The 15,672-nt window shown below is 51.8% G+C and overlaps 1 protein-coding gene across 1 annotated transcript in view; it reads left to right on the forward strand.

Moving 5' to 3' along the window:
- Window positions 1-15,672, forward strand: part of PPP4R1 (protein phosphatase 4 regulatory subunit 1) — a 40,736-nt gene that overhangs the window by 19,421 nt on the left and 5,643 nt on the right. Inside the window, exons 10-16 of the mRNA XM_061573139.1 lie at window positions 1,485-1,633; window positions 3,538-4,094; window positions 5,976-6,121; window positions 8,573-8,662; window positions 9,045-9,230; window positions 10,405-10,566; window positions 15,268-15,368. Of these exons, the coding sequence (XP_061429123.1) occupies window positions 1,485-1,633; window positions 3,538-4,094; window positions 5,976-6,121; window positions 8,573-8,662; window positions 9,045-9,230; window positions 10,405-10,566; window positions 15,268-15,368 (1,391 nt within the window). The remainder of the gene's footprint in view (window positions 1-1,484; window positions 1,634-3,537; window positions 4,095-5,975; window positions 6,122-8,572; window positions 8,663-9,044; window positions 9,231-10,404; window positions 10,567-15,267; window positions 15,369-15,672) is intronic.

The raw sequence follows: 15,672 nt of genomic DNA on the forward strand, positions 1-15,672 counted from the left end.
TTTCTGGCAACAAAATAGGCGCTCAGATGTTCAAACACCTTTTGGCGTTCTCTGGTCTGACACTGCGTAAGAGAGTGCCGTAGAGAAGGCTGTCTCTGGTGTAGGCCAATCGTTTCAAATGTTTTTGTTTCCACGAGAGCACGTTGGTTTGCCTGTTTTAGGGGCCATGCATTGAGTAGGTACGCAAAAATGTATCAACTTGACCCCTCCCTGCCTGTACGCACGCAGACTTTTTACACCCCCCCTACCCACCTGCGTACGTACGCCTGACGCACACCCCCCCCCCCCCCGACTCCTATAGAACGGCCGATATTTAATCCACGCAGAAACGATCAAGGATTAATAATATTAACGTGTTTAAGCAAACAGACAGTCCACCGCCGGCCTATCTAACTCATTTGAAGGCCAATGTAGACAATTATTATCGAGGCTTTGCCCCCCCCCCCTGCTTCCTATGCGTACATTGTCAGTAGACCCCTCATACGCACGCGTTTGGGTTAACCTCCCCCCTCCATGCGTACGTACGAGATGGATGGCCCCTTACCACAAGTTCTTGTGTGTGGTTAATGCAGACGTGATTCTTTGCAAAAGGTATCTATTCGGCGTTTCAACATTTTAACACCTATTTTTTATTCCCATAAAGGGTCAAAATCTATTATTATTTTTCATAGCTTGATTATTAATGTTGGGTGGGGGGGGGGCGAAGTCGGGGGCTGGGGGGGGGCACAAGGGGTGTTGTAACCCGGTGGTCAATTCACTGCACAGTGAATCAAGAAACCTCAGTTTGATTTCCAGACAAGGGTGAGAGGTGATTGATACCGGAACCAATACTGGATATGTCGCTCTGTCCCGTCAAGCAACTTGCACTGACCAGCGTGGTGAAGTATAGTCAAACAACAACACGCGGTTGGGGGGGGGGGGGGGCAGAGGTAAGTATTCATTTAGCAGATGATCGATTACTGCCAGTTAATTTTTTCTATTTGGTTTAAGAAATTATTAGTGTACCCCACCCCATTCAGGGCTGTGTTAATTATAGGACTGATCGATCCCTACCCACTGATTGATCTCTACCCCACTGATTGATTCCTAGCCTACTGATCGATCCCTAAGCCACTGATTGATCCCTACCTCACTGATTGATCCCGACCTCACTGATTGATCTCTACCCCACTGATCGATTCCTACCCCACTGATCGATTTCTAAGCCACTGATTGATCTCTACTCCACTAATTGAGCTCTACCCCACTGATCGATTCCTACCCCACTGATCGATTTCTAAGCCACTGATTGATCTCTACTCCACTGATCGATCTCTACCCCACTGATCGATCCCTGAGCCACTGATTAATCCCTACCCCACTGATCGATTCCTGCCCCACTGATCGATCCCTACCTCACTGATCGATCCCTGCCCCACTGATCGATCTCATCCGACACCGATCAATCCCTACCCCTTGACGACGCGTGCCTGATTGCGTTGCAGGTGAGGATGGCGGCCTTCCAGTCTCTGGGGCAGTTCATTTCCACGTTCGCGTGCCCCCCCTCGCTGCTCGCCGGCGTGGCAATCCACAGGGAGAGCAAAGGGGACGTGGAATTGAACATCGAGGCTCTGTCGGCGTCGCCTTCCACGGGGTGAGGACCTCGGCGCGACGTTGAATCTCAAATTCTTAGGTTTTTTCGGTCAAGTCACGTAGGTAAAAACATTAAAATTAATAAAGTAAATAAAATAAAATTCACGACGTTTCGGAGGCAACACAAGCTTCCGTTTTCAGGTGGAACCGTCACAGGCCACGACAGCTGTATCAAGTAAATTATTTTATTTTACTTTTATTAATTTTCATGTTTTTACCTACGTGACTTTACCGAAAAAACCTAAGAATATTAATCCTTGCAGTCACGAAAGCTTCAAATCTAGAGTTGAATCTCAATTCTTTTAGCCCCGCCCCCCCCCCTCCCGATACGTTCCATTCATTGGCTACCACATTCTGATAAGCTCCCCCCCCTCCCTCTCCTCCCCCCTTAACTTGTATTTAAGATTTTTCGATTTAAAGCTTTCGTGACTGCAGGGATTCATCTTCTTGGTTCTTTCGGTAAAGTCACGTAGAATGGAGACAGCGTCTCCCCCGACAGACCTGGTCTTCACCTGATGACGGCTGCTTGCGTTGTGGCCGAAACGTCGTGAGAATTATTTTATTATTTTTATTTTATTATTTTTATTGTTTCCATTCTACGTGACTTTACCGAAAGAACCAAGAAGTTGTATTTAAGAGCTTGCATCTTGAATCCCTGCCTCACTTGATGCAGCAAATCTGGCTGTGACGGTCCCACCGGATGACGGAGACTTGTGTTGCCTCCGAAACGTCGTGATTTTTATTATTTTATTTTTATTAATTTTTATTTTATTTTTTACCTACGTGACTTTACCGAAAGAACTAAGAGTATGAATCCTTGCAGTCACGAAAGCTTCAAATCTAGAATCTCAATTTTTGTTCGTCTCTCGTACAATGGGCGGCAGGTTGGCGGGCGCGGCGGTTAACGCTTGGGCCTTCCGGCAAGCAGGGCCCAGGTTCAATTGCCAACTCCTCGGGTGCCGATCCGCGTTTGGTTGGTTCGCTCTCCCCTCCTGCTCTGCGTGGGGTTTTTCTGGTTTCTTCCCATATAGCTGAAAACCTCTCCGACGTCGTGGCTGTCGGCCAAACGTCGCAACGCGGGATCCTCCTGAAAGCGAGACTTTGTACTCGTGTTTTGTTTTCTCACCTGATGACGACGGCTTGTGTTGCGATTGAAACGTCGTGACGTTTTTATTATTTTTCTATCTACGTGGCTTTACCGAAAGACCCAAATAATACTTCTTCCCCTAAATGTATCCACGTCGTGTTACCGGTGTCCCGTAGTTTTCATTTGACGTTGCGACGAGCGAGCAGGCTGGCCCATGGGCCGTGCCCGGCCCGCTACTTTATTACGTACGGCCCCACGCTAGCCACACTCTTCAAAATTGCCAGAAAACAATCGTTAATCCATCGCTGCAAGGACCTTTGCCGCATTAATTTGGTTCTAGAGGGCAGTTTTTTCGACCTGGTGTCACCAACAGGCGTTTCTAGTTTTGGCACCACACTCGGTCGCTTCTGTCACTGCGAGGGTCTCCTTCACACCTGGTCGACGCGCTTGTCACTTTACAGATGATCATTTTGTCGAGGTATTTGAAAATCCTTAGGGGGAAAAAAACTTTCCTTACCCCCCCCGGCATAAATGTCTCTCAGCGCAGGGAGGAAGAAGGGGGGGGGGGGGGGCGCGGCTGGGAGGCACCACACGTGTACGTATGTTGAACTTGTTTCGCACCGTACGTAGCCAACCGTGCTAATCGGACGTGCGCGGCAAGGACGACAAACTAAACACAAGGTAGTTCTCCAGAATGAGTTTTCAATCTAGACGGTGATTTAAAAGCTCCCAGTGGCTTCCTGATATCGGAAGCAAGAGCGTCCCAGACTTGTGACCCCGACTCGCCAGGAGGTTCCACGCCGTTTGTGTCGCCGCAGCGCCGCCGACGGGCAGGAGGAGCCGGCCGACGGCTGCCCCAATCCCGGCAGCGACGCCGGTGGGGCCCCCGCGCCGCCGCCGCCGCCACCGAGGCTCGCCGCCTGCGAGAGCGGAGGCTCGGAGTCTCTCTCGGCCGACTCTCGTCAGCCACAGCCGCCCTCGATTCCCACCGAGCGCGACACCCATGTCGCGTCGGAGCCCGCGCGCTCGCACGACGACGACGACGAGGAGGCTGCTGAAAGCTGTCGTTCCGCGGAGAGCGCGGCGAGCGAGCGGCCACGAGAGCAGTCGGGCGACCGCAACTCCACCCGGCGCGACGCCGAGATGGCCGGGCCGGGCGGTGGCGACGCCGGAGCGAGCGACAAGTACGGCACGTTCCTCTTCTGGAGAACGCCGCTGTCGGATGTGGCGATCGACGGGGAGCTGCTGCTGCCGCTGCCACACCCCCCCGAGTGCCACGCGCCGCGCGAAGAGCCGGCGAAAAGAGACGAGGCCGATGGTGCGAGCGCGCCAACGGCGGAGGATGCAACGGATGTTGGGAAGATCCGCGACAGAGGTGTGTGTCCCCCCCCGACCAATCCTCTCTTCTTCTTGGTTCTTTCGGTAAAGTCACGTAGAAGGGAAGTAATAAAATAATAAAAATAAAACATAATAAAACAATTCTCACGACGTTTCGGCCACAACGCAAGCAGCCGTCCTCAGGTGAAAACCAGGTCCGTCGAGGCGACAGAGTCTGAATGAAACAGCACACGAGCTTGGAGCATATATATAAGCTGGGCGCATTGACAAAGGAATTTGCATATCAAAAGGAATTTAGCATATTTATGGGAAATGCAGGAATGTGATTAGTACTGCATATGCATGTGCATTATGCAGGATTAACAGCATCAAAGGGAGCTGCAGTTACTGCTGCTGCTGCAGTTGCTGCTGCTGCTGCAGTTTCTGCTGCTGCTGCAGTTTCTGCTGCTGCTGCAGTTGCTGCTGCAGTTGCTGCTGCTGCTGTTACTGCTGCTGCTGCACTTGCTGCTGCAGTTGCTGCCTTATCCATTTTAATATAACACTATGTATTATTATACCCACCCTAATGTGTATCACACTGCTATATGTTTACTATACAATTACGACACCATACATTACTCTGCACACTGCACCATGCCAGTGAGTGGAACGCGGTCTGAAAGTCACCGTAAACGTGAACACAATCAGTTAAGATCCGAAATGGTTTATTACGTCCTTCCAATGATTGCTAAGCCAGAATCCATCTTCTCGGTTGAAATTGTCTCTGTGTTTGTATATGTGGATCGCCTCATGAACGAATCTCTCATGATAGCCAGATGGCTTGCAGAGAACCTCTGTCTTGGAGAAGTCAATATCATGTGAGCCCACTGAGTTGTAACAGTGATCTGCCACGGCTGAGGTGTTTGTCCTACCGTGTTTCAGGTCTGCCTTATGTTCACGGATGCGGTCCGAGACATGTCGTTTGGTTTCTCCAATGTAACTGCTACCACAGAGGCAACTTAGTTTGTAGACGCCAGGGATCTTAACTGATTGTGTTCACGTTTACGGTGACTTTCAGACCGCGTTCCACTCACTGGCATGGTGCAGTGTGCAGAGTAATGTATGGTGTCGTAATTGTATAGTAAACATATAGCAGTGTGATACACATTAGGATGGGTAGAATAATACATAGTGTTATATTAAAATGGATAAGGCAGCAACTGCAGCAGCAGCAGCAGCAAGTGCAGCAGCAGCAGTAACAGCAGCAGCAGCAACTGCAGCAGCAGCAGCAACTGCAGCAGCAGCAGAAACTGCAGCAGCAGCAACTGCAGCAGCAGCAGTAACTGCAGCTCCCTTTGATGCTGTTAATCCTGCATAATGCACATGCATATGCAGTACTAATCACATTCCTGCATTTCCCATACATATGCTAAATTCCTTTTGATATGCAAATTCCTTTGTCAATGCGCCCAGCTTATATATATGCTCCAAGCTCGTGTGCTGTTTCATTCAGACTCTGTCGCCTCGACGGACCTGGTTTTCACCTGAGGACGGCTGCTTGCGTTGTGGCCGAAACGTCGTGAGAATTGTTTTATCATGTTTTATTTTTATTATTTTATTACTTCCCTTCTACGTGACTTTACCGAAAGAACCAAGAAGATGAATCCCTGCAGTCACGAAAGCTTTAAATCGAAATTCAATCCTCTCTTCATATTTGCTCGCGAACAGCACTTGCACCTTTCGTGACTGCAAGGATTCATACTCTTAGTTCTTTCGGTAAAGTGACTTTACCGAAAGAACTAAGAGTATAGCACTTGCACCAACAGTCTGTTAAAGGCTGTCCGGAGGGAGGGGGGGGGGGCAAGATCTTCGTCTTTGAACAGCTGGTGGCGGAGAGTCGTGTTGTGAACGCGGCTCTCTCTGCGCTCTTTGTTTACAGAGGCTGTGGACGTGGCTGCGTGCATGCTGGAGGCCGCCTCCCACGATTCGGACCCGTCCGATCTCGGCGAATACGAGGGATTGCACTTCGACAACGTTTGCCTCTCCCTGGACGGCTCCGTCAAGTCGAGCTTCCTCAACAGCACGGTGAGCCGTGCCTCGAGCGCCTCTCTCGTGTGCGTCGCGTCAGGGGAAGGCGACGTCGCCCCCCCCCCCCCCCCACCTCTGTCCCCCCCCCCTTCTCGTTACCGACGACTGAAATCGTCCTGAGCGCTCGCCCAGTCTCGTTGGATCTCTCCCAAGTCTGCCGAGCCGGCGGTTTTTTTCTTATTCCGTCCTCGTCGTCACCGTCCTGGTTTCTGTGATCCATACGTTGTGGCCGCTGGTACGCAGATGTAATCGCACGGAGGGGTTGACTCCTTGCGAGGACAAGCACAAGTTGGAAATTCCATAATGCACGTTTTTTTTCTGGGTTGGATCGCGTAAATATATAAATGTGTCATTAAACCCGCCACCACCCGACACGGCCAATTAGTAAGGTTTGTCACGTTTACAGAACATAGATGATATTGGTCGCGAAAGCCTACGTGTCAAACTGAAGTTGGGAACTGGTTCAGAATAATAATATTAATCCTCGCATTAAATGCTTCGGCAACTCGGTGCCCCGGCGTGCATCAAATCTCATCTCAAACATTTAAAGAGCACGCCCCCCGCCCCCCCCCCCTCCCCCCGTGGCAGCCATCTCAGCGTTACCCGGGCACCTGGCCTGCAAGCGGCATAAGTGTGCCCCGCACCTCCAGTTAGCACGGTTGGCTCCGTACGGTGCGAAAGAAGTTCGGCATACCAGAAGGGGGGCTATTTTTTTCTTCGAATTTAGTAAATTTGGACCACGATGCCCGGAGCACGATGGCCTTCTCATTCGTAACGACGTCGGGCGAATCTTTAAAGTGCCGCTGTGAAGAGGGACGGCGCTTGGTGTCGCGTGATTCGTGCGTGCAAAAGAGTCGAGCCGCAAACCTCGGCAGAAAGCGGCGAGCGCTCTGTCGCAGGGTCCACGTCTCGCCGCCCCGAGCGTGGGCATGGTTTTAGTTCCTTGTTGCTGCTGCTGCTGCTGCCGCCAATAGCAAGTTGATTCTAGATTTGAAGCTTTCGTGACTGCAAGGATTCATATTCTTAGGTTTTTTCGGTAAAGTCACGTAGGTAAAAAATTTCAATTAATAAAAGTAAAATAAAATAAAAATCACGACGTTTCGGAGGCAACACAAGCTTCCGTCTTCAGGTGGAACCGTCACAGCACGATAGATGTATCAAGTGATAGCTGTATCAAGTGATAGCTGTATCAAGTGATAGCTGTATCAAGTGATAGCTGTATCAAGTGATAGCTGTAACAAGTGATAGCTGTATCAAGTGATAGCTGTAACAAGTGATAGCTGTAACAAGTGATAGCTGTAACAAGTGATAGCTGTATCAAGTGATAGCTGTACCAAGTGACAGCTGTATCAAGTGATTGCTGTATCAAGTGATAGCTGTATCAAGTGATAGTTGTATCAAGTGTTAGCTGTATCAAGTGATAGCTGTATCAAGTGATAGCTGTATCAAGTGACAGCTGTATCAAGTGATTGCTGTATCAAGTGATAGCTGTACCAAGTGACAGCTGTACCAAGTGATAGCTGTATCAAGTGATAGCTGTATCAAGTGATAGCTGTATCAAGTGATAGCTGTATCAAGTGATAGCTGTATCAAGTGATAGCTGTATCAAGTGATAGCTGTATCAAGTGATAGCTGTATCAAGTGATAGCTGTATCAAGTGATAGCTGTATCAAGTGATAGCTGTATCAAGTGATAGCTGTATCAAGTGATAGCTGTATCAAGTGATAGCTGTATCAAGTGATAGCTGTATCAAGTGATAGCTGTATCAAGTGATAGCTGTATCAAGTGACAGCTGTATCAAGTGATTGCTGTATCAAGTGATAGCTGTACCAAGTGACAGCTGTACCAAGTGATAGCTGTATCAAGTGATAGCTGTATCAAGTGATAGCTGTATCAAGTGATAGCTGTATCAAGTGATAGCTGTATCAAGTGATAGCTGTATCAAGTGACAGCTGTACCAAGTGACAGCTGTACCAAGTGACAGCTGTATCAAGTGTTAGCTGTATCAAGTGATTGCTGTATCAAGTGATAGCTGTATCAAGTGACAGCTGTACCAAGTGACAGCTGTACCAAGTGACAGCTGTATCAAGTGTTAGCTGTATCAAGTGATAGCTGTATCAAGTGATAGCTGTATCAAGTGACAGCTGTACCAAGTGACAGCTGTATCAAGTGTTAGCTGTATCAAGTGTTAGCTGTATCAAGTGATAGCTGTATCAAGTGATAGCTGTATCAAGTGATAGCTGTATCAAGTGATAGCTGTATCAAGTGATAGCTGTATCAAGTGATAGCTGTATCAAGTGATAGCTGTATCAAGTGATAGCTGTACCAAGTGACAGCTGTACCAAGTGACAGCTGTATCAAGTGATTGCTGTATCAAGTGATAGCTGTATCAAGTGACAGCTGTATCAAGTGTTAGCAAGTTGCACAGTGAACCACTTGTTCGCGCAGGAGGAGGAGGAGGAGCGCGTTGGCACCATGGACTCTCCCGACAGGAGCATGGTGCTCACACCGCAGCCAGAGGAGCAGCTTCACAACCAGGTGACCTCCCCCCACACCCATCGCCACGGTTACCACACTCAGTGGGTGGTGGTGACAGCGACGGTTGGGATGATGGTTGTGGTGATGATGGGGTGGTGGGGGGGGGGTGGGTGTTGATGGCATTGGTGACAATTGTCGTGGTAGTTACAAGATGCTGTCTCTGGTGTGGGCCAATCGGTTTCAAGGAAGCATGCACTATCAAAGGATGTCTGTTTGCATGTTTTACCACAAGCTAGTGTGGTCAATGATTTGGTGTTTGAGCATCGTAACGCCTACCTGCCTTATCGCCGACGATCGCGCCGGCGGTGCTGCTGATCATGTTAGTGGTGGTGTGGTGGTGGTGGTGGTGATGGCGAGTTGCGACGACGCTGTTTCTCCGTAGGACGTGATACCGCAGGAGCTGCTGGACCAGTTCCTGTCCATGACCGACCCGTTCCGGGCTCAAACGGTGGACACGGAGATCGCGAGGCACTGCGCGTACAGCCTCCCGGGGGTGGCGCTCACCCTTGGCACCCAGCACTGGCACTGCCTCAAGAGCACCTACAACTCGCTGGCAGCGGACATGCAGGTGAGTCTTTCCCAGAGGTCGCAAACGAGTTTTGATTCCTTACCCCCCGTACCCGTACCCGGCCGCACCAGGGTCGCAAATGGGTACCCGTACCCGGCCGGGTATGGGTACCCGTTCCCTACCCGTACCCTACCCGAAATGAGTGACAAACGGTTACTCACCAGTGACTCACGGCCTACCCGTACCCGGCCGCACCAGGGTCGCAAATGGGTACCCGTACCCGGCCGGGTATGGGTACCCGTTCCCTACCTGTATCCTATCCGAAATGAGTGACAAACGGTTACTCACCAGTGACTCACGGCCTACCCGTACCCGGCCGCACCAGGGTCGCAAACGGCTACCCGTACCCGGCCCTACCCGTACCCTACCCGTACCTGGCCGGGTACGGGTAGGGTACGGTTATCGGGTCCCCGATTGCGACCTCTGGGATGAAGCCATGTTGCAGGCACGGGTGGGTTGATTTTAGGAACTTGAATTGTGAGAAGAGACAAGACGTTGGGAAATGAGTGACAAACGGTTACTCACCAGTGACTCACGGCCTACCCGTACCCGGCCGCACCAGGGTAGCCAGGTATCGGGTAGGGTACGGGTATCGGGTACCCGTTTGCGACCTCTGGTCTCTCTCTTACTCGACGCTCGGTTGGCCACTGCTTTCTTCTGCCTACCGCTTTCTAGCGCTCTGTTGGTGGTTGCACTTTGTCCAAGAAATCGCACAGTCCCTCAATGAACAGGCATGTTTTTTTTTAATCGACACACGGGTGAAGGGTTAAAAGTTACACAATGACACTTGCAGGGTGAAATCTTTGGGAAAACAACTTTGACCAAAAGTAAAAAAAGCAAAAGCAAGAAAGTAAAACGCCGAATGAACACCGGTGTGTGGCCGCCGGCACAAACAAGTGCTGTTAGCGAGCACCTATGAAGGCCGGAACGGCACATGAGGGGGTGGGTGGCCAGCACCACGCCCGACCGCCTTTGTCTCCCTAGTGGCGATGTTTACACACCACACCAGATACTCATTTGAGGCCGAGTCGACGTAGGGGAGGCCCGGGACCGGTTCAGATAATCGTCACCGATGTTGGCCCTGAGCGGGAATCGAACTCGTGTCGCTGGGTTCATAGCGCAGCGTAGCGCTAACCGCTACACCACCGCTCCCCACGCCCGGCACCCCCCACAGTGGAAGGTGCGGCGAACGCTCGCCTTCTCCATCCACGAGCTGGCCGCCATCCTGGGAGACCGCCTCACCGCCGTGGACCTCGTCCCCGTGTTCAACGGCTTCCTCAAGGACCTGGACGACGTGCGCGTGGGCGTGCTCAAGCACCTGCACGACTTCCTCAAGGTCAGCAGGGCGGGCAGGCGTGGCCGCGTGTGCGTGGGGTGTTGCCGGTCAATCTCGGTCGGTCATCCCCCGTGGCGCCTGGGTCTGTCCCGTGACCTGCCGGTAGCGAGTCTTCGACACGTGGCCTCGAAGTGTACGTGTCCTCACAGTGTACGTGGCCTCAAAGTGTAGGTGGCCTCAAAGTGTACGTAACCTCAAAGTGTAGGTGGCCTCAAAGTGTACGTAACCTCAAAGTGTACGTGGCCTCAAGGTGTACGTAACCTCAAAGTGTAGGTGGCCTCAAAGTGTACGTGGCCTCAAGGTGTACGTAACCTCAAAGTGCACGTGGCCTCACAGTGTACGTGGCCTCACAGTGTACGTGGCCTCAAAGTGTACGTGGCCTCAAAGTGTAGGTGGCCTCAAAGTGTACGTGGCCTCAAGGTGTACGTAACCTCAAAGTGTACGTGGCCTCAAAGTGTACGTGGCCTCAAAGTGTACGTGGCCTCAAGGTGTACGTAACCTCAAAGTGTAGGTGGCCTCAAAGTGTACGTAACCTCAAAGTGCACGTGGCCTCACAGTGTACGTGGCCTCAAAGTGTACGTAACCTCAAAGTGCACGTGGCCTCACAGTGTACGTAACCTCAAAGTGTACGTAACCTCAAAGTGTACGTGGCCTCAAAGTGTACGTGGCCTCAAGGTGTACGTAACCTCAAAGTGTACGTGGCCTCAAGGTGTACGTAACCTCAAAGTGCACGTGGCCTCAAAGTGTACGTGGCCTCACAGTGTACGTGGCCTCAAAGTGTAGGTGGCCTCACAGTGTACGTGGCCTCAAGGTGCACGTGGCCTCACAGTGTACGTGGCCTCACAGTGTACGTGGCCTCACAGTGTACGTGGCCTCAAAGTGTAGGTGGCCTCACAGTGTACGTAACCTCAAAGTGCACGTGGCCTCACAGTGTACGTGGCCTCACAGTGTACGTGGCCTCACAGTGTACGTGGCCTCAAAGTGTAGGTGGCCTCACAGTGTACGTGGCCTCACAGTGTACGTGGCCTCACAGTGTACGTGGCCTCACAGTGTACGTGGCCTCAAAGTGTACGTAGCCTCAAAGTGTACGTAGCCTCAAAGTGTACGTAGCCTCACAGTGTACGTGGCCTCACAGTGTACGTGGCCTCAAAGTGTACGTAGCCTCAAAGTGTACGTAGCCTCAAAGTGTACGTAGCCTCACAGTGTACGTGGCCTCACAGTGTACGTGGCCTCACAGTGTACGTAGCCTCACAGTGTACGTGGCCTCAAAGTGTACGTGGCCTCAAAGTGTACGTAGCCTCAAAGTGTACGTAGCCTCACAGTGTACGTGGCCTCACAGTGTACGTGGCCTCACAGTGTACGTGGCCTCAAAGTGTACGTAGCCTCAAAGTGTACGTGGCCTCACAGTGTACGTAGCCTCAAAGTGTACGTAACCTCACAGTGTACGTGGCCTCACAGTGTACGTAGCCTCAAAGTGTACGTGGCCTCACAGTGTACGTAGCCTCAAAGTGTACGTAGCCTCAAAGTGTACGTAGCCTCAAAGTGTACGTAGCCTCACAGTGTACGTAGCCTCAAAGTGTACGTGGCCTCACAGTGTACGTAGCCTCAAAGTGTACGTGGCCTCAAAGTGTACGTGGCCTCACAGTGTACGTGGCCTCACAGTGTACGTAGCCTCAAAGTGTACGTAGCCTCAAAGTGTACGTAGCCTCAAAGTGTACGTAGCCTCAAAGTGTACGTGGCCTCACAGTGTACGTGGCCTCAAAGTGTACGTGGCCTCAAAGTGTACGTGGCCTCACAGTGTACGTGGCCTCAAAGTGTACGTGGCCTCACAGTGTACGTGGCCTCACAGTGTACGTGGCCTCAAAGTGTACGTGGCCTCACAGTGTACGTGGCCTCACAGTGTACGTGGCCTCAAAGTGTACGTGGCCTCACAGTGTACGTGGCCTCACAGTGTACGTGGCCTCAAAGAGTACGTGGCCTCAAAGTGTACGTAGCCTCAAAGTGTACGTGGCCTCAAAGTGTTCGTGGCCTCAAAGTGTACGTGGCCTCACAGTGTACGTGGCCTCACAGTGTACGTAGCCTCACAGTGTACGTGGCCTCACAGTGTACGTAGCCTCAAAGTGTACGTAGCCTCAAAGTGTACGTAGCCTCAAAGTGTACGTAGCCTCAAAGTGTACGTGGCCTCAAAGTGTACGTGGCCTCAAAGTGTACGTGGCCTCACAGTGTACGTGGCCTCACAGTGTACGTGGCCTCAAAGTGTACGTGGCCTCACAGTGTACGTGGCCTCACAGTGTACGTGGCCTCACAGTGTACGTGGCCTCACAGTGTACGTGGCCTCAAAGTGTACGTGGCCTCACAGTGTACGTGGCCTCACAGTGTATGTGGCCTCAAAGAGTACGTGGCCTCAAAGTGTACGTGGCCTCACAGTGTACGTGGCCTCAAAGTGTACGTGGCCTCAAAGTGTACGTGGCCTCACAGTGTACGTGGCCTCACAGTGTATGTGGCCTCAAAGAGTACGTGGCCTCGAAGTGTACGTGGCCTGACACCAGCGCCGTGGCGATGTCACCGCAACCTTCCGAGTGCGAGCAGCTCGCTCTATCGCTGAGCCACCCGGCCAGGCTAAAAATATAGCTGCAATACAACATTTACTATTTTGAGTAAATAGTATTTACTGCCGGTGTGTGGTTTGTCTCTAAACGGGACCACCTTGTACGAGAATGTCTGGGCAGGCTGCCTGGCCCAGGCCTCCCAGCCACGTTACCGCACGGAGACTTTGCCCTCACCCCACCTCGCCCGCCTCCCCCCCCCACCGCTTTGAGTTTAACGACTCGCCCAACGACCAGCACCCGAGTTGCGCAACGGCAGAAGTGGCCACGTAGCGCGGGGTTCAACGAGCGGGGCCTTGCGCAACCTTTAAAAAGCACGGCAAAGTCACGCGAAGGAAACCCTCTCGCGTTCACGTCGAGCTTGGGGTGAGGGCGGGGGGTGGTGGGCGGTCTCGACGATTGCGGATTTTTCACACGCTTCGACGGTACGGGTGGTTGAACGTGTTGGCGGTACAACCGGTGGGCGGGGAGGGAGGGAGGGAAATTTAAAAAAACCCGCAATAATTATTTACTTTCCCCCGGTTCGCAAGCCCCGGGGTGTCCGTCAAAATCAGTTTCTCGTGACGTCGAAGCAGTCGGACGACGAACGTTGAAACGAGCGGCTGAACACGATGCTTGAGTCTGTCGCCGTGCAGCAGCAGCCAGCCTGACGACAGATTGGCTGCTCCGTGTCCCCAAGGCAGATTTGACTCCTCGTGCCCGAGACTCGGTCGGACGGTGGCTCGATTCAATTCCGGGAATCATTTCTCGGCGGACGGTGGCATCCAAATATTACGGCTCGTGGTGTCGCCGCCGCCGCCGCGCGTTCCGACGGGAAAGCAGCTCAGTTTAACACGTGGGAGGCTTTCGCGACCAATATTATTCATAATCAACGTTTTTGGATTTAGATCGCGTTATTTATAAATGTGTCGTAACTCTCCACCACCCGACACGGCCAATCAGTAAAAAAGTGTCAGAACCATTCTGGCGAATTGCCCGATGATGCTGGATGCAATTGCCAGCGAAACGTCGTACTCAAATTATAAATGTTGTGGTTTCACGCTTCAACACAACACCGGTGGGCTAAAGCAGTGAACTATTTGTCTTTTGTCAACGTGACACTTTTTTACTGATTGGCCGTGTCGGGTGGTGGAGGGTTACGACACATTTATAAATAACGCGATCTAAACCCAAAAACGTTGATTATGGGAAAGCAGCTGCTGATTGTGAGTGCGACTTGTTCTGATGGAGAGTCTGCAGCGCCACTCAAGGGCAACATCGACATCGTCCAGACTGTTTTATGAGCACCGCTATGTTATGCTGCACCGGTGTACCGCAAATACATCCAATTGTTCATGGCTGCATTTGTGGAACGTGAGATGAAGTGGTCGTGTACGGGACCATCGGCTCCACCACCCGCCGGGTTTATTGGTTGTGCGTAGCCCGTGAGTGATGCTGGTGGTGGTGCCGAGCATCGTGTCTGTATGGTAGTGTTGCGTTTCGATTTAAAGCTTTCGTGACTGCAGGGATTCATCTTCTTGGTTCTTTCGGTAAAGTCACGTAGAAGGGAAATAATAAACTAATAAAAATAAAACATAATAAAATACAATTCTCACGACGTTTCGGCCACAACGCAAGCAGCCATCCTCAGGTGAAGAACAGGTCTTTCGGAAAGACAGCGTCCGAAGTCTTTCCGACAGCCCTGTTCTTCACCTGAGGACGGCTGCTTGCGTTGTGGCCGAAACTTCGTGAGAATTATTTTATTTTATAGTGTTTTATTTATTATTTATTATTTCCCTTCTACATGACTTTACCGAAAGAACCAAGAAGAGGCAGTGTTGCGGTTAGTGCGCAGCGCTACGAAGCTGGCAACCCGGGTTCAATTCCCGCTCACGGCCAACACCAGTGGCGATTGTCGACTTGGCCTCAAACGAGTACCTGGTGCGGTGTGTAGTAAACATCGCCACTGGGGAGACAAAGGCGGCCGGGCGTGATGCCGGCCAGCCACCCCCTCGTGTGCCGTGCCGGCACCTTCATAGATGCTACTCGCTAACAGCACTTGCCCCAACAGTCTGTTAAGGCTACACGGAGGTTCTTTGTCCTGTCCCCCGTGCAGTTGCTGCCCCAGCAGAAGCGGCGGGAGTACCTCTACCACCTGCAGGAGTTCCTCGTCACGGACAACACGAGGAATTGGCGATTTCGCTACGACCTTGCAGAGTGCGTGCCTTCTCCCCGCCCCCCACTGTGATCTCATTTAACACCCCCCCCCCCATTTCCACACACACCCTCCCCCACCACCTCCCCACCACCCTATACTCATGAACAATTCCTGTGTATGTATGTATGTACGTTGAACTTCTTTCGCACCATACGTAGCCAACCGTGCTAATCGGAGGTGCCCAACGGCCGCGATTGGGAGGCGGTGTTGGAGGACCTTGCGATGTGTGGCCACCACGTGCCTTGCATTGTCACCCTCAATGCACCCTGATCTCTACACATCTCTTTGCGCTTTTGAGTCGAG

This window comes from Lethenteron reissneri, chromosome 52 (assembly GCF_015708825.2).
Source record: "Lethenteron reissneri isolate LAM-NWPU_2019-01 chromosome 52, ASM1570882v1, whole genome shotgun sequence".
In the NCBI taxonomy this organism is placed as follows: domain Eukaryota; kingdom Metazoa; phylum Chordata; class Hyperoartia; order Petromyzontiformes; family Petromyzontidae; genus Lethenteron; species Lethenteron reissneri.